The sequence below is a fragment of the Aethalodelphis obliquidens genome, unplaced genomic scaffold (assembly GCF_003676395.1).
Source record: "Aethalodelphis obliquidens isolate GAN/ISIS:26980383/991018 unplaced genomic scaffold, ASM367639v1 scaffold41, whole genome shotgun sequence".
Taxonomy (NCBI): domain Eukaryota; kingdom Metazoa; phylum Chordata; class Mammalia; order Artiodactyla; family Delphinidae; genus Aethalodelphis; species Aethalodelphis obliquidens.
In genome coordinates this window covers 17,691,703-17,712,119 of record NW_020837985.1, presented here as the reverse complement: position 1 = coordinate 17,712,119, position 20,417 = coordinate 17,691,703, and the positions used below count along the sequence as shown (strand labels likewise).

The following is a 20,417-nucleotide window of genomic DNA, read 5'->3' as shown; positions in this document are numbered from 1 at the left end:
AATCTGAACTGTCACAGAAAAACAAAGGTAGATGTGCTGACACTGAGAGGGACAGCCAGTGGTCCTGAGGTGGTGACTTTCTAACCACCAGCCTACACCCCACCCCTGACCAGAACCTGAGGCCCACTGGAGATGGGGTTTGGGCAGAGGCCTGGTCAAAGGCTCTATGATCAACCATATTCTATTCAAACGTGCTTTTCAATGGACACATTATGGTGGGTTTTTGTCTTGGACATCTATCAGTTTTTTCCTCCTTAGTTTTCTGATGTTGCTGCCTGGTTTTGTGTTGACTGTATTATTTTCCCCTGTGGTGGACATGCAGAGCCTGCTGGTTCTTCCTGACTGTCTTTGCATTCTCCCTGTCCTTTTCAGACATGAAATTTTACCTGACACTTGCCCATCCAAGCAAAGGTGATGTTTCCAAGTGGCAATGCTGTGAGATGTAGCATGTGGGTCACAGGCAGAAGGGATACGTGCATCTTCAAGGTGTCACCTTGTCCTGTTCCCACTGGCTGAAATGGTGATTGAGCTCTGGGCAGGGTGGAGCCCTCAGGTAGAAGGGGCCTGTGCCCCTCCATCTTCAAGAGGACAGCCACCACAGCCATGTGGTCTATCACAGAAGACAGAAACAGCCCTCTGTCTCACTGAAGCCAATGTTAGTTTTGAGCCTCTTTACATCAGCTGAGCTTTATTCTAACTAATCCAGTACTTGATACCTGGCAGTAGGTAGGTGCTGAAACAGAACCTACTACATGTGCAGTTGGCTTAATGATCAGGCAGTGAGGGCAGAGGTGTTACAGGTAGAAAACTGGTGACCCTTGTTATGCATGGAAAAGTATTTGGTATGACCCTTGCTTATGATGTATTAGGAGTAGACAATGTGTGACTAAAACTATAACCCTAGAGAAATTGTTTCAGAATTGTTTGGAATGTTGGCAAGTGTTGGTTACTTCTTGCCACTTTCAAAAGAGCCCCCCTAGAGAGACTCAGGCTGCAGGAAGGCAGATGGAGGCACAGGTGGAGGAGAGCAGAGATGGACAAGGGGAGTTTCCCTCTGCCTATGGCCTGTGATTTGTGCTGACCAAGTCTCGTAAGCAGGCCTGGCATTGCAGGTGGTCTCAAGGTACCTTGAGCTGGAGAGAGAGAGGAGGAGGGCAAGCATATAGAGGGAAATAAATAAAAGACAAGGGACCTCGGGCTTTAACCTGTGACTAGATGGGGCCTTTGCATGTGGAACTAAATGGAAGTATGCAGACAAGAAGCTGACCCAGGCTTCCAACTGTCAATGAGGAGGCCCCTGTAAATCTGGACAGTCCCAGCCAGGGCAGCCTATCACCTCCCTCCGCAGGTGGGCAAGAGGATGGGTCATGGACAAGGAAGGCCCCCGGAGGGCCAAGTCAGACCTGATGAGGCCCAGGGCCCATAGAGCTCCTCCTGGAGTTGAGTCTGGGTACCGGGTGCTGTCCTGGAGCTCCTCCCTGCCAGGGAGAGGGGCTCCAGCACTCATGTGGAGTTGCCCACAGGAGACTCTGCACACCCTGCACAGAGATGAGGGCTAAAGTCACTTACACGTGTGAAATCATTGCATTTAAAATACCTACCAGGGACTTCCCTGGTGGTGCAGTGGTTAAGAATACACCTGCCAATGCAGGGGACATGGGTTCGAGCCCTTGTCTGGGAAGATCCCACATGCTGCAGAGCAACTAAGCCCGTGCACCACAACTACTGAGCCTGTGCGCTAAAGCCCGCGAGCCCCAACTACTCAGCCCATGTGCCCAAACTACTGAAGCCTGCGTGCCTAGAGCCCTTGTTCCACAAGAGAAGCCACCGCAATGAGAAGCCCAAGCACCACAACGAAGAGTAACCCCCGCCACTTGCCGCAACTAGAGAAAGCCCACGCGCAGCAACGAAGACCCAATGCAGACAAAATAAATAAATAAATTTATTTAGAAATATATATATAGAAATATATATATTTATATATTTCTATATATGTATTTATATATATTATATATATATGTTATATATATATATATAAATATATATATATTTATATCTACAGGGACTTCCCTGGCAGTCCAGTGGTTAAGACTCCACGATTCCAATGCAGGGGGCGCAGGGTCGATCCCTGGTTGGGGAATAAGATCCCACATGCCACAGCGTGGCCAAAAGATTTTTTCTAATAAATAAATAAATATTAAAAAATAAAATATCTACATAGTGTGCACAACAACCCCACATCAGACTTTTCTTCGGACCCAGCCAGCATAGTTTGGACACTGCTGTGTTTCCCATCCTCTTTCTCCACACTGCAACTTGGGTGTCAGGGGGCAGGCAACTTGCCCTTTAGTTATACGACCCGGTGGAGAGGCTGCACCTTGTCCAGAGGGACTCACCTGAGCTGCATCAGGGACGGGATGGGACTTGGGTAGTACTCTTGGCAAGGGCTGCATACTGCTACAGCAGGCGGCCACGTGGGAAGACTGGGAGAAGCAGCTTCTTATCCCTATTATGTGTTCTGCTCTTCCCCTCCGAGTCAGCAAGCGGAAAATCCTCAGCCAAGGAACGCCGGTCCCTGATCACTGCATAGGGGAACCTGCCGTACAAACTTGAGTGCTCTTTGTTAATTCCCCAGTATTTCATAGTTTTTGTTGCTATTGTGGAAGATATTTCATTTTTTTTTAATATTTGTTAATTTAGCTGCACCGGGTCTTAGTTGCGGCACTCGGGACCTTTTTTTAGTTGCGGCATGCGGAATCTAGTTCCCTGACCAGGGGTCGAAGCCGGGCCCCCTGCATTGAGAGCATGGAGTCTTAACCACTGGACCGCCAGGGAAGTCCCAAGACATTTCATTTTTGTTACATTATCTGATTGGTTATTGCTGGTTCGGAGAAATGCTCCTTTTTCTAACTTCTTAAGGATAAATGCTTTTGTCTTCTTTAATAAAGAAAAAGTATTTAAGGCGATATAGTCATATATATTTTTCTCTGAAAATATTCAGTGGATATTATATATTTTACACTTTACACTGGGTTCCGTAGGTGTGAGAATGAAGTGTTTTGCTTTTCATTGCTTTATAAATAGTCTGCAATTTTCCAGCTAGTATCATTTTTGATTCAAAGGTTATGTAGATAGCGTTTCGTAAACTCCAATAGTTAAAGAGTTTTGGGAGTCAACTTTTTATTATGTATTTCTATTCTAATTTTGGTAGTTTAAAATGCATACTTTAAAATATTTGTATTCTTTATGTCTAACTGTATAATCAATTTTTGTAAATGTTTCATGGACAGTCCCACTTAAGGAATTTGAGATTTTCCCATGTATCTGTCGAATCATTTACTGATTGAGGGATTCAGTTTCTTCCACGTGCATCATCATGTTTTTATCAAGCAAAACCTGTTCCGATTCTAGGTACCTGTGTATCTAAGTCCCTAGTTCTCCCTGCATTTATAATCGCTTGTCTTTTTTTAGGTAGTTGCCACCCTGGTTAGTTGCACGAACCGACTCTGATCGCGGGGCTCCCGGCGGCTCCTGGCACCTCGCGCGGGTCAAGTATGGATCCACCGAGTCGCTCGTCCTCCCGCGGTCTAGAGCGGCCACACTGGGCTGGGCTGGGCGGGTCCGCGAGGCGGAAGTCGGAGCGGGACTTCCGGGGTCCGCCTAAGGGCCGAGTGGCCTGGGCCCCGCGGCCTTGCTCTGTTCCCGGAGCGACTCCCGGAGTCGGCGATTGCCGTGGTGGCGTTTCGGCGTTGCTGACCGCGCTCCCTCGTCACTCCGATGCCGCCGCGGTGGGTGCGGGCCCCGGGAGGCCTAGGCTCGGTGCGCGGGGGTCCGTAAAGGGGCGTGGGCGGGTCACAGCCTTCGAGGGCCCCTCCCGGGAGGGCGTGCGAGGGGCGCCCTGCAGAGGGTGCGCGGCGGAGCCGAGCAACCCCTGACCTGGAGCCGGGCTGCGGGACCGCGTGGCGCGGCTGCTACAGTGCGACGGGCAAGTGTGCGCGAATAGTGTTCTGACGCGCGGGGTTGGGGCGGAGGAATTGGTGCGAACGTCGGAACTGTACGGAGCCGGGTGAGAAATGAATGGGGTTGTCGCTTGGCACCAGGTGTCCTGCCTGGAGGCCCAGTCGGTGGTGGATTCGCCCTCCAGGTGGAGAAGGGGCTCTGGGGATGGGGAGGAATTTATTCTCCCCCAAGGGAGTGGGACTGAGGCTGGGTCATGCCCATCCCGTGGACGCCTGCTATGGACAAGTGGCTGCTGGTCTTCACAGTTGTATCTTTGCTTAGCACCAGGTAGAGCCCTTAGCCAGGAGAATCAGCTTCCAAGCTCACAGGTGGAATCCAATTCCCGAGGTTGCTTTTTCCTTGCTGACTGTTCTTAGCTCTTGGAGGCCCCACTCCTTGCATATGACCCGTGCATCTGAGTCAGCAACGGCTCATGTGATTAGGTTGGGTCCACCAAGATAATCCAGGCCCGTAAACTTAATTTCCTCTGCAAAATCTCTTTCGCTGTGTAGTGTAGGTTCTAGGGATAGGATGTGGACATGGGTGAGGAGGAGCAGTCTGCTACCACTGATCAGTCTGTGTCCTCCTGGGCAAGATCCCACAAATACTGAAGTGAGAAAAACAAAATGTAAAATGAGCTTAGTTTTCGGGGCTTCCCTGGTGGCGCAGTGGTTAAGGATCTGCCTGCCAATGCAGGGGACACAGTTTCGAGCCCTGGTCTGGGAAGATCCCACATGCCGCGGAGCAACTAAGCCCGTGCGCCACAACTACTGAGCCTGCGCTCTAGAGCCTGCGAGCCACAACTACTGAAGCCTGGGCGCCTGGAGCCCATGCTCCGCAACGAGAGAAGCCACTGCAATGAGAATCCCACACACCACAACAAAGAGTTGCCCCCGCTCACTGCAACGAGAGAAAGGGCGCGTGCAGCAACAAAGATCCAACTCAGCCCTAAATAAATAAATAAATAAAAATTTTAAAATGAGCTTAGTTTGGTACAATTTATAATAAAAAGGCAAAGAAAAAACACACGTATTTGTGTAAGCTTAGAGTAATCAGGAAGGACACATTGGAAACTGGGAAGGAGTAGTGTGGCTGGCTGGGAGATGTTTCACCTTAAGTCCTCTTTAACCTTTTGAATTTTGAGCCATATGACTGTGCCCCTATTCAGAAACAGTGATAATGACTTGAAGATTTTAAAATAAAATGAACTGAATAAATGTTACAAATGATTGACTCTTCCGTTGGAAGAAAGTGAAGGTTCGCCCCTTGGAAGCATCATCTTCTCTGTCTGCTGCTACATGGATGAGTGCCTTGAGTCAGTGCTTTCCCTGCTTTGAATCTTATGCACCATCCCTCTGAGTGCCCACGCCAGGTGAATCTTCCTAAGATGTTTCATTAGTTCTGTCTCCCAATGTAGAAATGTGGCTGATGTCTCACTTTCACCAGGCAGTCAAGACCTCTTATAGTCTGTCCCCCAGCAACTGTCTCTGAGCTCTGTTCACACCTCTGCCCCATCTCACCCTTGCTTTCTTCTACTTTTCCAGCCAGGCATGGCCTAAACCCTCTCTTCTCTGGGCCTGGTTAAATGCCCGCCTGCCCCAGGCTCCACCCCTTCTTTGCTACCTGTGCCCAGAGCACTTGCCCATCTCACTGATGCATTTGCTATTATCTGTCTCCCCACTGAAACCCATGAGGGTGATGGTCACATTGTCCCTGGAATAGACGCTGGCATATAGTGGGTGTTTTGGAAACACTGAAAGCGTGTGTCCCAAGAGGAGAAATTCAGTCCAAGGGTTGGCAGGCAGTGTCTACAATGGGCTTTTGCCTCATCTTCTCCACCCCTGAAGGGCAGACGGGTCACTGGTACCTGCTCATGGTACAATATGAATAAGGGGCGGAGGGATGTTGCCCCACTCCCAGATGGGCTGCTGGGCAGGGCATGGTGCATTTGCTCAGAGACAGGGTAGTGGGAGGGGTGGAGGAAATCAGTAACTTGGTCCATGTGGGGAACCCATCATGTGTCTGGGTGGGAATGTCCTGTCCCTTGCTCAGAGAGACCACTTAAACCTGGAGATGAGCCCAGGTTTGAGAGTCTTCACGGGATAAATGATGTTGATGCCTCAGGACTGGACAGATTAACCAAGGAAGTTGGTGTAGATACAGAAGTGAACCCTGGAGCACCAACGTGAAGAGGGAGATGAGGAGTCTGGGAGGGAGCCACTGGTGCAGTGGGAGGACAGCCCAGGAGGTTGGGGATGGGAACACCCACTCTGGATGCTGCCAGGGGGACACAACTCAGGGCTGACCAATAGGGTGGCACTGTGATGATTTTGTGCATGTCTGCAGCTCAGGCTACCCCTGGCAGCCCAACCTTTGGAGTTGCTGTTCCCCCGTGAGTGGGTCCAGTGGTCCACCTTCAGGGCATTGTGTCAGGAACAAGCCCACCACAGCAGGCACAGGCTCCATGGGAGCTGCTTTCCTCTTATCAGGGAAAGCTTGGGCCCTTCCAGGTGGTGCCAACAAGGCACTGTGTGCTCACCTTGCTCTGTGGTCAGCATCTCACCATTTCCCACCTGTGGCCCTGGCTTGTGAGTCTGTGTCCTCGTGGCTGGCTCACCCTTCCCTTGGTTCCAAGATCAGGGAATGTGGCACCAATCACCAGGCCTTCCAGAGGTCTCAGGCTGCAGGGGTGAAGGAAGTGACCCCTACCTGGTGGGTGGGTGAACCCCTGGAGTTATCCCCTCTGCACACTCACCTGTGTCCTTGCTGGTTTCCAGGTCCCAGCCATGCCCAGCCTCAGAGTACGCCCTGAAGAGGCAGAAATGGAACCCTCAGTCCCTGGACCATCTCCTTGGACCCCCAGAACACAGGCCTGTGTGAGTGATGCTCCCGCTGTGACCCACCCTGGATCTGCACTTCATGGTCCCCTCTGCTGTGGTGACGCTGAGCCAGAAGCCACCCCCCCTCACCATCAGCAGCCAGGTACTGGGTGTGAGTTCCCCACTGATGCCCTTGTTCTGAGGAGACTTTGTCTACATCACCCTGCACTTACCTCAGGAGGTCTGTGTGTCACCATTAGGGGCAGAGTGCCTTGTGGACTTGAGGGGCCAAGGCTGGAGGTCAAGGGGCCAAGAGAGGAAATTGGCCTGGCACCTGGCTGCCCTGGTGCCCTGAGTGGGACACTGCTTTCCTCACCTGACATAGAGGGGTGTGACATGATGGTCACCAGCTGAGCCCTGCCTAACTTACTCACCAGGCTGGTGGTAGTCCGTGCCCTCAGGTCTCTGCCCTAATCCAAGCCTTGGCCCTGTTCCATTCACACTGCCCAGCTGCTCCCATCCCCGTCAGATACCAGAGAGTCCTTCCTGCACACCACTCACTAACTCACCTCTTCTGTGGACCTCTCAGCAGTGATCAGGATGGTTACTCACTGTTAGCTTTCCTTACTGGGATCTGATGGTGGCTGTTATACAAGAAGACACTCTTAACTACGTGGAACCGTTTGTCATACTCAGGACATCTGGGCAGAGTACCCTGTTCAGACCCTGTGTGGCCAGGGAAGGTTGGGCTAAGGGCAGAGATGGCACAAGGCAGTCCTAGGTGTGTTGGAGGGAGGAGATGGATAGAGGATGAAAAACATGACGGAGCCAAAGAAGTGGCCCTGAGGGACAAAGCCTGCTGCCAGATGGCCAGGGGTATACAAGGCAGAGAATGGTGAGTTAGGCCAGGATTCTTGCTCCAGGAAAAAAACAGATTGATGGTAGCTCATGTTTTAAAAACCATTTTGCTATAGAGCAAAATGGTGGAGTAGGCAGCTCCAAACACCCCTTTCTCCATGTAAATTATTTAAAAAAAAAAACAGGTAGAAGCCATCAGGACCAACTTTGTCAGAAATCTAGAAAACAGGTTTACACAACCAAACAAATGCTGAGTCAAGAAAAAGGCAACTTAACATGGAAAGCTTTACAAACACTCCCTGGTTCAGCAGCATATTGAAAGTGAGCAGCCTGTGTTCCCAGTGTGGGACCTGGTCCCTGGTTCCAGAAGGAGCAGAGCAGAACTTATTCAGAAATTATTTTCTTTGTTCTCACCTGTGTGAGGTTGGATAAAGAATGCAAAGTGTTTGTCCCTGTGTTGCCTAACTCAGAACTTACTCAGCAGAAAAGTGGTGGGCTCAAAAACACTGAAAGGTGAACTAAAATCCCACAGCCACTTGGGACATCAGTTAACAGTACAGTTGACCTCCTAAAGCCTAGGAGGGAAAGTTGGAGAAATGAGGGCATTCAAAAGCACCCTTGTATATCAGGGAATTTAGAAAGCCACGTACCTGCCCAGGATAGGATATATGCTAAGAAAAGACCTATGAAAAACAAAAAAAAAGAAAGAAAGAAAAGGTCTATGAAGATTGTAGCATAACCTGTAGCTGATCTCCAAAATTAATGAAAGCAGGAAGCCACAGCAGAGTAATAGTGTTAGTGTCCCAGGAGAGCCAACCCACAAAGGCTGGGAGAGGTGTATTATTTTTATTTTACTGTTAGTGTTCAAGGAACTCTCCATTCAAACAGTAGCTGTACACAAGCTAAAGAAACAGAGACCTTGGTGACCACACATGACAAGGGATGCAGTCTTTGCAAAAGTAGTTTGGAAAGTGACTAAAAGAACGGATGACTGGAGCCTCCAACAATTAAGAGTAGCAAACCCTGGAGGCAGGAGAGACTGATTTACAGAGTTATCACAGTAAATATTCAAATGTCCAGTTTTTAACAAAAAATCATAAAGAATACAAATAAGCAGGAAAATATGGCTGGCCCATTCAAGGGAAAAAAATTAATTGGCAGAAGTGTCCCTGAAAAAGCACAGATACTTGACAGACTAAATCAGCTGTCTTAAAGGTACTCAAAGATCTGAAACAAACCATGGGCAAAGAGCTAAAAACTATGTATGAACAAAATGAGAAAATCAGTAGAGATAATTGTAAATATACAATTTATATTTTATTTATTATAAAAAGAAACAGAGTGTAAGTCCTAGAGCTGGGACTTCCCTGGTGGTCCAGTGGTTAAGACTCCACGCTTCCACTGCAGGGGGCATGGGTCCAATCCCTGGTCTCCCACATGCCACGTGGTGCAGCCAAAAATTTGAAAAAATGAAGTCCTAGATGTGAGAATTATAATAACTGAAATGAAGAGTTTGCTGGAGGGTTTCAACAGCAGATTTGAGCAGGCAATAGAATCGGTGAACTTGAAGATAGACAATTGAAGTTATCCAGTCTGAGGAACAGGAAGAAAAAAGGTTGGAGAAAAGTGAACAGAGCCTAACAGACTTGTGGGATACCATCAAAGGAACCAACACACATATGGGAGGCCAAGAAAGAAGGGAGAGAGAGAAAGGGGCAGAAAGAATATTTGAATAGTGGCCAAAACATCTTAAATGTCATGAAAGACATGAACCTACACATCCAAAAAGCTCAGCGAACTCTGACTAGGACAAATTCAAAGAGATCCACACCAAGACTCATTATAATCAAATTGTCGAAAGACTGAATCTTGAAGACAGCGAGAGAGAAGCAACCCGTCTTGTGTAAGGGATCCTCAATAAAATTAACAGCCAGTTTCTCATCAGAACCCTTGGAGGTTGGAAAGTAGTGGGATGACATATTTAAACTGCTGGGAGAATGAAACTGCCAACTAAGAATTCTACATCTGGCAAAATTACCTTTCAGAGTGAAGGCAAAGTTAAGATATTCTCAGATAAACAAAAGCTGAGGGTGTTTATTACCAATAGACCTGCTCTGTAGGAAGTGTCAGAGGGAGGGACTTTGCTGGTGGCCCAGTGGTTAAGAATCCACCTTCCGGGGCTTCCCTGGTGGCTCAGTGGTTGAGAATCTGCCTGCCAATGCAGGGGACACGGGTTCGAGCCCTGGTCTGGGAAGATCCCACATGCCGCAGAGCAACTAGGCCCGTGAGCCACAACTACTGAGCCTGTGCGTCTGGGGCTTGTGCTCCGCAACGAGAGAGGCCTGTGCACCGCAATGAAGAGTAGCCCCTGCTCACTGCAACTAGAGAAAGCCCACGGACAGAAACGAAGACCCAACACAGCCAAAAATAAATAAGTAAATAAATAAATAAATAAATTTTAAAAAAAGAATCCACCTTCCAATGCACAGGATATGTGTTCAATCCCTGGTTGGGGAACTAAGATCCCACATGCCACGGGACAACTAAGCCCACATGCTCTGGAGCCCACGCGCCACAACTAGAGAGCCCACGCACTGCAACTACTGAGTCCACTTGCTCTGGAGCCTGCACACCCCAACTGGAGAGAAGCCCACATGCCACAACGAAAGATCCCATGTGCTGCAACTAAGACCTGATACAGCCAAATAAATAAATATTAAAAAAAAAAAAAAGAAGAAGTGCCAGAGGGGTTCTTACATATTAAGATAAAAGGAGGGCTTCCCTGGTGGCGCAGTGGTTGAGAGTCCGCCTACCGATGCAGGGGACATGGGTTCGTGCCCCGGTCTGGGAGGATCCCACATGCCGCGGAGCGGCTGGGCCCGTGAGCCATGGCCACTGAGCCTGCGCATCCGGAGCCTATGCTCCACAACGGGAGAGGCTGCAACAGTGAGAGGCCCGTGTACCGCCAAAAAAAAAGGATATTAGACAGGAACTCAGAGCCATACAAAGAACTAAAGAGGGCTTCCCTGGTGGCGCAGTGGTTGAGAGTCCGCCTGCCGATGCAGGGGACACGAGTTCGTGCCCTGGTCCGGGAAGATCCCACATGCCACGGAGCGGCTAGGTCCGTGAGCCATGGCCACTGAGCCTGCGCGTCTGGAGCCTGTACTCCGCCACGGGAGAGGCCAAAACAGTGAGAGGCCTGCGTACCACAAAAAAAAAAAGAACTAAAGAACTCTGGTAAAATTAACCACATAGGTTAGGGTAAAAGCTAGTATTATTGTATTTTTGGTTTATAAACCCACTTTTTATTTCCTATATCATTTAAAAGACAAATGCATAAAAATAATCACAAACCTATACTATTGAACATACAGCATATAAAGATACATTTGTGACAGCAACCTCATTAAGGTGGGAACATATCTGTATAGGAGCAGAGTTTTTGTATGCTGCTGTGGCTAAGTTGGTAACAGTTCAAACTCAGTGGCTCTATTCTGGGGATTTAATGTACAGCATGGTGACTATAGTTAATAATGTATACTTGGCAATTGCTAAGAGAGTAGATCTTAAAAGTTCTCGCCACACAAACATACACACAAAATAGTAACTATGTGAGGTGATGGATGTGTTGACTAACCCTATGGTGGTCATCATTTTGCATATATACATGTATCAAATCATCCCATTGTACACCTTAAATTTACATGATGTTATATGGCAATTATATTTCAATAAAGCTGGGGGCAGGGGACCAAAAAAGCTGAGGGGGGTGGGAAACCAAACCAGATTGTTTTAGGATGTTAAGATATTAATTATAATCCCCATGATACCACTAACAAAATATCTTTAAAATATACACAAAAGGAATAAAAAAATGGTACACTACAAAAATTAAACTGAGGGACTTCCCTGGTGGCACAGTGGTTATGAATCCGCCTGCCAATGCAGGGGACATGGGTTCGTGCTCCGGTCCGGGAAGATCCCACATGCCGCGGAGCGGCTGGGCCCGTGAGCCATGGCCGCTGAGCCTACACGTCTGGAGCCTGTGCTTCGCAATGAAAGAGGCCACAACAGTGAGAGGCCCGCGTACCGCAAACAAAAAAAAAGAAAAAAACTAACAAACATCCAGGGCCAAGTGGCTTCACTGGTGAATTCTAACAAACATTTAAAGAAGGATTAACACTAAGTTTTCTCAAACTCCTCCAAACTATAGAAGAGAAAGGAAAGTCAAATAAAGACATCACAGGAAAAGAAAATTATATATTAAGACATTTTATGGCTATATATGCAAAACCCTCAACAAAATGCTAGCAAACTGAATCCAGCAGCACATTAAAATATTATATCCTGTGACCAAGTGAGATGTAACCCAGGAATACAAGAGTGGTTCAACATAAGAACTAATCAGTGTCATTTACTGCATTAATGGAATGAAGGAGAAAAGCTATAATCATCTCAATTGATGCAAAAAAATGTATTTGATAAAACCAAATACATTTTCACGATAAAAACACTGAGGGAACTCAGTACAAGGCAACATCCTCAACATGATAAAGGCATTCATGAAAAACCCATAGCTAACATCATATACATTTGTGAAAGATTAAAAGCTTTTCCCCAAAGATCAGGAAAATATGCCTGCTTTCACCTGTGCTATTCAGTATTGTACTGGAAGTTGTAACCAGAGCAATCAGGCAAGAAAAACAAATAAAAGTCATTCAGATTGGGAAAGAAGAAATAAAACTACTTCTGTTTGCCTAAGGCATGATCCTATATATAGAAAATACCAAAGAATCCATTAAAAAGCTACTAGAGCTAATAAATGAATTCAGCAAAGTTGCAGGGTACAAGTCAACACACAAAATCAGTTGCGCTTCTGTACACCAACAATGTACAATCTGAAATGGAAATTAAAACAATTCATTTATAATAGCATCAAAAAGAAAAAAATCTACAAATAAATTTAAACAAGTGGGTGAAAGATGTGTTGGCTGAGAACTGCAGATCATCGCCAAAAGAAATTAAAGGATACCTGGGACTTGCCTGGTGATGCAGTGGTTAAGAATCTGCCTGCCAATGCAGGGAACACAGGCTCAAGCCCTGGTCCAGGAAGATCCCACATGCCACGGAGCAGCTAAACCCATGTGCCACAACTGCTGAGCCTGCGCTCTAGAGCCCACGAGCCACGACTACTGAGCCCACATGCCACAACTACTGAAGCCTGCGCACCTAGATCCCATGCTCTGCAACAAGAGAAGTCACTGCAATGAGAAGCCCATGCACTGCAACGAAGAGTAGTCCCCGCTCACCAAAACTAGAGAAAGCCCATGCACCGTGACTAGAGAAAGCCCACACACAGCAACAAAAACCCAATGCAGCTGTAAATAAATAAATTTATATATTTAAAAAAAAAAAAGAAAGGATACCTAAATAATTGAAAAGACATGCCATGTCCATGTTTCGGTCTTAATAGTGTTATGATGTCAGTGCTATCCAGAGCAACCTACAGATTCAATACAATCCCTGTCAAAATTCCAACAGCCTTTTTACAGAAATGGAAAAGTCAGTCCTCAAATTAATATGGAATTCAAGGGGCCCCAAATAACCAAAACAAGCTTGCAAAAGAACAAAGTCAGAGAACTCATTTTTCCCAGTTTCAAAACTTGCTACAAAACTTCAGTAATCAAAACAGTTTGGTACTGACGTAGGATAAGCATACAGAACAATGGAATAGAATTGAGAGTCTAGAAGTAAGCCCATACATCTGAGGCCAATTGATTTTCAACCAGTGTGTCAGGACCATTCAGTGAAGAGAGAGAACTCTGTTAAATAAATGATGCTGGGACAAGTGGATTTCCATGTGCAGAAGAGTGAACTTGGCTCCCTACCTCATGCCATATGCAAAAATTAACTCAGAATCATCCAACTACCAAATTCAGGAACTGAAATCATAAAACTGTTAGAAGAAAACATTACATTTTCATAACGTTGAGTTTGGCAGTGGATTCTTAGATACAACACCAAAAGCATGAACAACAAAAGAAAAAGGGAAATTGGACTTCATCAAAATTAAAGACTTCGGGGCATGAAAGGACATTATGAAAAAAGTGAAATGACATCCTACAGAATGTGAGAAGATCTTTGCAAATTGTATATCTGGCAAAGGTCTAATACCCAGAATATATAAAGGACTCTTACAACTCAACAACAAAAGACAAACAGGCCACTCTTTAAGTGAGCAAGGGACTTGAATGAACATTTCTCCAAAGAAAATATACAAATGACCAACTAGTAAACAAAAAGATGCTCAAATTCATCAGTGATTTGAGAAATGAAGTCAAAACCCGAGTAAGGGGCTTCCCTGGTGGCGCAGTGGTTGAGAGTCCGCCTGCCGATGCAGGGAACACGGGTTCGTGCCCCGATCCGGGAAGATCCCACATGCCGCGGAGTGGCTAGGCCCGTGAGCCATGGACGCTGAGCCTGCATGTCCGGAGTCTGTGCTCCGCAACGGGAGAGGCCGCAACAGTGAGAGGCCCGCATACCGCAAGAAAAAATAAATAAATAACCCGAGTAAGATTACCACTTCACACCCACTAGGATGGCTGTAATAATAAAGTAAATAATTAACAAGTGCTTTCAAGGATTTCGAGATACTGGAACCCTCATACATTGCTGGTGGGAATGTAAAATGGTGCAGCCACTCTGGAATGCAATTTGGCAGTTCCTTGAAAGTTTAAACATAGCATTACCATATGACCCAGCAATTCCACTGCTAGATATATGCGCCAAGAATTCAAGGCAGATACCCAAACAAGTACATGTACATCGTGTTCATAGCACTATTCACAATAGCCAAGAGGTGTAAACAGCCCAGACATCCATCACTGGATGAATGTATAAGCCAAATGTACTTTATCTACACCATGGAATATTATTTAGTCAAAAAAGGGAGTGAAGCTCCCTCATTTACACCTGCTGCAGTGTGCCTCAAAAGTCACATAATCATATGATTTCATTCATATAAGATGTCAGGAGTAGGTAAATCCATGGAGACAAAATGCAGGTTTGTGGTTACCAGGAGCTGGGGGCCAGGAGGTATGGAGATAAACTAGTGCATAGGGGCTTTGGGGTAATGGAAATGTCTTGGGACAAGATGAAGATGTTGATCACACAACATTGTAAGTGCACTAAATGCCACTGAATTGCTCATTTCAAACAGTTAATTTTTGTCTGTCAATTTCACCTCAACAAACTATTAAGTAAAATGAAAACAGAGCCCCTGTGGGAGATGGGAGACTAACGGAGCCCCCATCCGAGTCTGTGGTGCCGCTGGGGTCTGTGTGGCAGACGGCAGGGTGAGCACTGGAGAGCCACAGCTCTGCCCCTCGACAGCCACAGCCACACGTGGCGCTCACAAGTATGGCTTTGACAGGGGTACTTTTTCACAAACATGGAAGCAACTAATCATAAAGGTCTTTAGTGTTGTCTCTCAGGAAGTCTAACAGGTTTGCTGTGTGCTGGAAGGGCTCAGAGTCTTCACCCTTTTCTCCATTTGGTGTCACACTTGTGGGGGCAACACAGACAGTGCAAACAAGTGTATTTGTTTTCAAATCTTTTCCTTCACCATTAAACCCAATTTTTTAAAAAGATTTTTCTTAAGGGAAGCCATATTTCTATGACTTTATATTTCCTTTCAAAAGAGGAACTTTCATTATTTTTCCAATAGTTCTTATGTTGCAGAGGAGAATTGTATCCAGTTTAGCAAATCAAAAATGCCCTCTCATCATTCTCACCTCACTCGCTCTTGTTTCCTGTCTCAGTAAACTTCTTCCAGGTCGACAGTAGCTCTGGCTCAAAAACCAGTTCCTATTGCCACCGCTTCCTGAGCACAGTAATGACCTTACCTCAGTCAGGGTTCAGCAAGCCATGGCCTACAGGCCAGATCCAGCTAGCCAGTTGTTTGGGGCCTGCAAGCAAAGAACGGTTGAAGGTTTTTTAAGGATTATAACAAAGCAGACCATATGACAGAGACCGTGCAGCCACAAAGTCCAAGATGGTCCCTCTCTGACCCTTTATGGAAAAGCTCCGTCCCTTCCCCACACGCAACCAGGAGAGGGTGGAGCCCCCCGGATCAGTCATGGGGTGCAGCAGGGGACAAAGTGAGCCCTGTGTCATCCCATCCAGACCCTTGTTTCCTCCAGTGACCTCCCTGTCTGTCCTGCAGCCCTCACTGTGCCTCCCCCCACCACCGTCAGTCAGTCCAGCGGCCTGTGGACATTACCACAGGTGCCCAGGGGCTGGGGCTCTGGGAGAAGATGGTAGCCCGCGTGCAGCGAGTGATGACAGGCCTGCATGAGGGTCAGCAGGAAGGCGAAGCACGGTGCCTGCATCTGTGTGCTGGCCACATGGCCAAGCTCCAAGGAGGGGGTCCTGGCAGAGACTCTATGCAGGGGCTTCCAGCTGGGCCGTGGGTCAGGTGACCAGAATGTGAATTGTCACCACCAGGCACATGGGCATGGTAGGCAAACAGGCTGAGCGTATGGCCAAGCTGGGTCTGCACTGAGATCCAAGCATAACAGAAGCCTCCAGTTGGGGTGGGGGAGACAGACTGCTATTGTGGTGGTAGATTGAAGTTCCAGGTGGGGAGAGGCAGTTGTCTTGAGCTGAGGGGTAGGTCAGAGGGCAGCAGGCCCAAGGAGGCTGGGGGTAGGGAGGGGACAGCCTGGGGACACAGAGCCCTGTTGGGGGCAGTGGTCAGAGAAGTCCTCTCCCGTGAGGTGATTGAGCCAAGACCAGCAGAAGGGAAGGGAAGGAGGGAGCATGAGGACCATCGGGGAGGGCAGACCCCAAGGGGAGCGGGTCCCTCCTGCTCAGGAGAAGCGGGAGCAGAGCAGGGAGGTTGTCAAAGTGCTCTTGTCACCAGACTGCTGTGGGCGGGAGGGGAAGGTGGGTGGCCAGGTTAGCTACTCCCCATCCAGGCAGGAGCAAAGGGTGGTTTGGCCTGGATGTCTCAGGTATAACGAGAGAGAGAGATCCAGTAGAGCAGAGTTTCCTTGTCCTTCAGGTGTGAAAAAGGGGGTGCCTCCCAATGTGACAAGCAGCCTTGTGCACGTCTCTGTCACGGAAGGATGGATGCAGCAGCTGAGCCCTGGTACCAGCTAACAAAGTGCAGTCACAGTGCAGGTGCCGAGAGGTACAGGTTGCTTTGGCAAATGGGGCACGGTCGCTGAAGCCTTCTCTGTCAAGTGGGATGGAGTCTGACATTCCAGAGTCATCACCATGCAGTCGGAGCCAGTTCTGCTTCCTTGAAGGGAACGGGCCCTGCACCTTCTGGCCTGGGCCCAGGCCCACACCTGTGAAGCCAGTGGTGGGTGCCCAGAGAATGAGAGCTGGGCCAAGCAGCCAACTCCAGGCTTGTGCATCTGGAACAGGAGGCAGGTAGAATGTCTAGCAATGCAACGTGCAGGGAGCTGTGTTTTCCTTGAACAGGTGGGAGGGTGAGTGCCTGGGTTTGGGACATGCTCTGAGGTAAAGCCAACAGGACCTGCTGATGGCCTGCTGTGGGTCAGGGGAAGGACAGCCAAGGGACTGCCTCGACTCAGGCCAGGATTTTGGGTGGCCTTAGTCGGGAGACTGCAGGTGCTTTCCTGAGATGTGGGGTCTGGGGGTCAGGTTAGGGTTGGTTTTCAGTTGCTGTGCAGCCTGGTCCCCTCAGCTCTGCCAGCCCCTCACAGTCCCCTCAAGAGACCTGGGACCACCACCCACCGTGGGTCCCATGCTCCCAGACTTGTCTGTGTTTCCCTGTTTCCTTCCATGTGACTTCTTGTTTGTCATTTCAGATTGGGACCCCAGGACTGAGGGCAAGGAGTTTCTTCAGAAGGAAGAAGCTTCTGAGGATTTGGAATCACAGGCAGAAACATCAGAAAACCACGCCAGTGATGTTTCCCAGACGCCTGAGCTTGGAGAACTCTGTGACGGTGCATTAGAAAGAGACTGGGAGGTCCCTGAGGATGAGAGAGAGGCACAGTCCCCCTGCTGGGAGGGGGACTTCACACCAGTGCAAGTGCTTCTCAGGAGCTCCTCAGGAGAGAAAGAGGTGGACTGTGACAAGGTCAAAAGAGGCTTCAGTCTGAGCCCAAGCCCAGTGGCACGTCAGGGAGCCCCTGCAGAAGAGAGGCCACATCCACACGACATGCATGGCCAGAGCTTCCCACGCAACATGGACCTAATCAGCTGTGAGGGGCTTCATGCAGCCGAAAGCCCGTTCATATGCAACGAGTGTGGGAACACCTTCCAAGGAGGCCCCGATCTTATTCAGCATCAGACAGCGCACACTGGACAGAAGTCCTTCATATGTAATGAGTGTGGAAGGCCCTTTAGCACACATTCAGACCTCCTCAGGCACCGGCTTACCCACCGCGGAGAGAAGCCACACGTGTGTACTGAGTGTGGAAAGGCCTTCAGCCAGAGCTCCAGCCTTAAAAAGCACCAGAAGTCCCATGTGAGCGAGAAGCCCTACGAATGCAGTGAGTGCGGGAAGGCCTTCAGGAGGACTTCCAACCTCATCCAGCATCAAAGAATCCACTCCGGGGAGAAGCCATACGTGTGCAACGCCTGCGGGAAGGCCTTCAGGCGGAGCTCCAACCTTATCAAACACCAGAGGGTCCACACAGGGGAGAAGCCCTTCGAGTGTGACGTGTGTGGGAAGGCCTTCAGCCAGAGCTCACACCTGAGGAAGCACCAGAGGGTCCACACCGGGGAGAGGCCTTATGCATGTAGCGAGTGCGGCAAACCCTTCAGCCGGGTGTCCAACCTCATTAAGCATCACAGGGTCCACACGGGGGAGAAGCCCTACAAGTGCAGTGACTGTGGGAAGGCCTTCAGCCAGAGCTCAAGCCTCATCCAGCACCGGAGAATCCACACTGGAGAGAAGCCTCACGTGTGCGGTGTGTGTGGGAAGGCCTTCAGCTACAGCTCAGTGCTCAGAAAGCACCAGATCATCCACACGGGAGAGAAGCCATATGAGTGCAGCATCTGTGGGAAGGCCTTCAGCCACAGCTCTGCGCTCATCCAGCACCAGGGTGTGCACACGGGCGACAAGCCCTATGAGTGTCGCGAGTGCGGGAAGACCTTCGGTCGCAGCTCCAACCTCATCCTGCACCAGCGAGTTCACACTGGAGAGAAGCCCTATGAATGTACTGAGTGTGGGAAGACCTTCAGCCAGAGCTCAACTCTCATTCAGCATCAGAGGATCCATAATGGGTTGAAACCCCACGAGTGTAACCAGTGCGGCAAAGCCTTCAACCGGAGCTCAAACCTCATCCACCACCAGAAAGTCCACACTGGAGAGAAGCCCTACGCGTGCATCGAGTGTGGGAAGGGCTTCAGCCAGAGCTCGCACCTCATTCAGCATCAGATCATCCACACCGGCGAGAGGCCCTATCAGTGCAGTGAGTGTGGGAAGTCCTTCAGCCAGCGCTCGGTCCTCATCCAGCACCAGAGGATTCACACTGGGGTGAAGCCCTATGACTGCACAGCTTGTGGGAAAGCCTTCAGCCAGCGGTCAAAGTTGGTCAAGCACCAGCTGGTTCACACCAGGGAGTGAAAAGAAACCGCATGAGGCTCCACCCCGACTCCCCTGGCAATGTCCCAGCCTCTCCCATCCCGAGACTTGAGCTGGGCTCTCTCATTCCCTCCACTCCACAGCCACTGCCCACAGAGGCCATTGTCCACAAACCAGAGACCCTCCTGTGAGACAGGCTCCCTGCCGTGTGAGACAGGCTCCTCCCCCAACTCCCCTGCCGTTGCTCCTACTGCGTGTGACCTCATTTCTTTTCGGTTTGCTTTTCCAGTTTGTTATCAGACTGCCGTATTTGTTAGAAGGGAAAAGATTATAGAGGCTGCATACTTAGGAAGAGAGTTTATTACTGTAACGGAACATAACCAAGGAAGTAGACTGACATTCAGTTTGAGATATGACCACAGCACTTCTTTTGTTTTGTCACTAGTCATAAGAACTGAGTTCGCTGTCAATGGCTGCAGTTGGCATTCTGTTTACATAAAGTCAGGTCAAGAGTGTTTCAGGTCTGGTTGCTGTCACCCTCTCCCAGAGGTGGTGCATACTCATCACCACCAACTCCTCACCCCTCTCCCTCCCATCGCATAATGGGATTCCCCCACTGCCCCCTTTCCTTGGTGCCTGCCTGCAGTCTGAGGTCGTGTGTTCTCACTCTGCTGTGCCTCAGGGCCCCGTGGCCACTCAGGGCTGCAGCACAGTTAAACGTGAGGCTCTTTCCCAAGCTCCAGTCCTGGCCTCACCCACAGAGGTCCATTCTCTCCATGCCCCTCCTGTTCACCCCACAGGCTCCCAGGTCCATCATCAGACATTTATGGGGCACCTAGGTGCCCCTAGGAGGTGGGCCCTGGTCCCATAATCCCCAAGCCGGGGGAACTTGGCCCAGAAGCAGCACCTCTACCACCAGGGAGACCTTGACCTGGGGGTGTTACGGGATGGATAGGTTGGGGTGGGGGGCACCTCCTGCATTGCTCCAGGAGAAAGGGTAGCAATGGGCAGGTATCATCAGGTTTGTACTTATGGTGGGAAGGTAAGGTCTTGGCTCCTATGTTATCAAGGAAGTAGAGGCAAGGCCAGCAGTGGCAGATGCGGAGGGAGAGGTGGGAGTTTGGAGAGAACAGTGTGGAAGGGTTGACTTGGATGCACAGGTGTGTCCCGTGGGCTTG

At 49.1% G+C, this 20,417-nt stretch overlaps 1 protein-coding gene across 2 annotated transcripts; it reads left to right on the top strand.

Annotated features, from left to right (window-relative positions):
• The first annotated feature begins 3,655 nt into the window (after positions 1-3,655).
• Positions 3,656-19,754, top strand: ZNF16 (zinc finger protein 16). Of its 2 annotated transcripts, none has more exons than XM_027132161.1 (3): positions 3,656-3,788; positions 6,777-6,981; positions 17,516-19,754. In XM_027132161.1, the coding sequence occupies exons 2-3, from the start codon at positions 6,786-6,788 to the stop codon at positions 19,279-19,281; spliced, it is 1,962 nt and encodes a 653-aa protein (XP_026987962.1). In that variant the 5' UTR covers positions 3,656-3,788; positions 6,777-6,785; the 3' UTR covers positions 19,282-19,754. The 2 variants fall into 2 exon arrangements, with proteins under 2 accessions (XP_026987962.1, XP_026987963.1); XM_027132162.1 differs by having other exon boundaries at positions 3,676-3,819.
• The last annotated feature ends 663 nt before the right edge of the window (positions 19,755-20,417 follow it).

Coding starts and splice junctions, on each gene's coding strand:
- ZNF16 (XM_027132162.1), top strand. CDS start 3,778: ATGCCGCCGCGGTGGGTGCGGGCCCCGGGAGGCCTAGGCTCG. Junction 3,820..6,776: donor CCCCGGGAGGCCTAGGCTCG/GTGCGCGGGGGT, acceptor GCTGGTTTCCAG/GTCCCAGCCATGCCCAGCCT. Junction 6,982..17,515: donor CCCTCACCATCAGCAGCCAG/GTACTGGGTGTG, acceptor TTGTCATTTCAG/ATTGGGACCCCAGGACTGAG.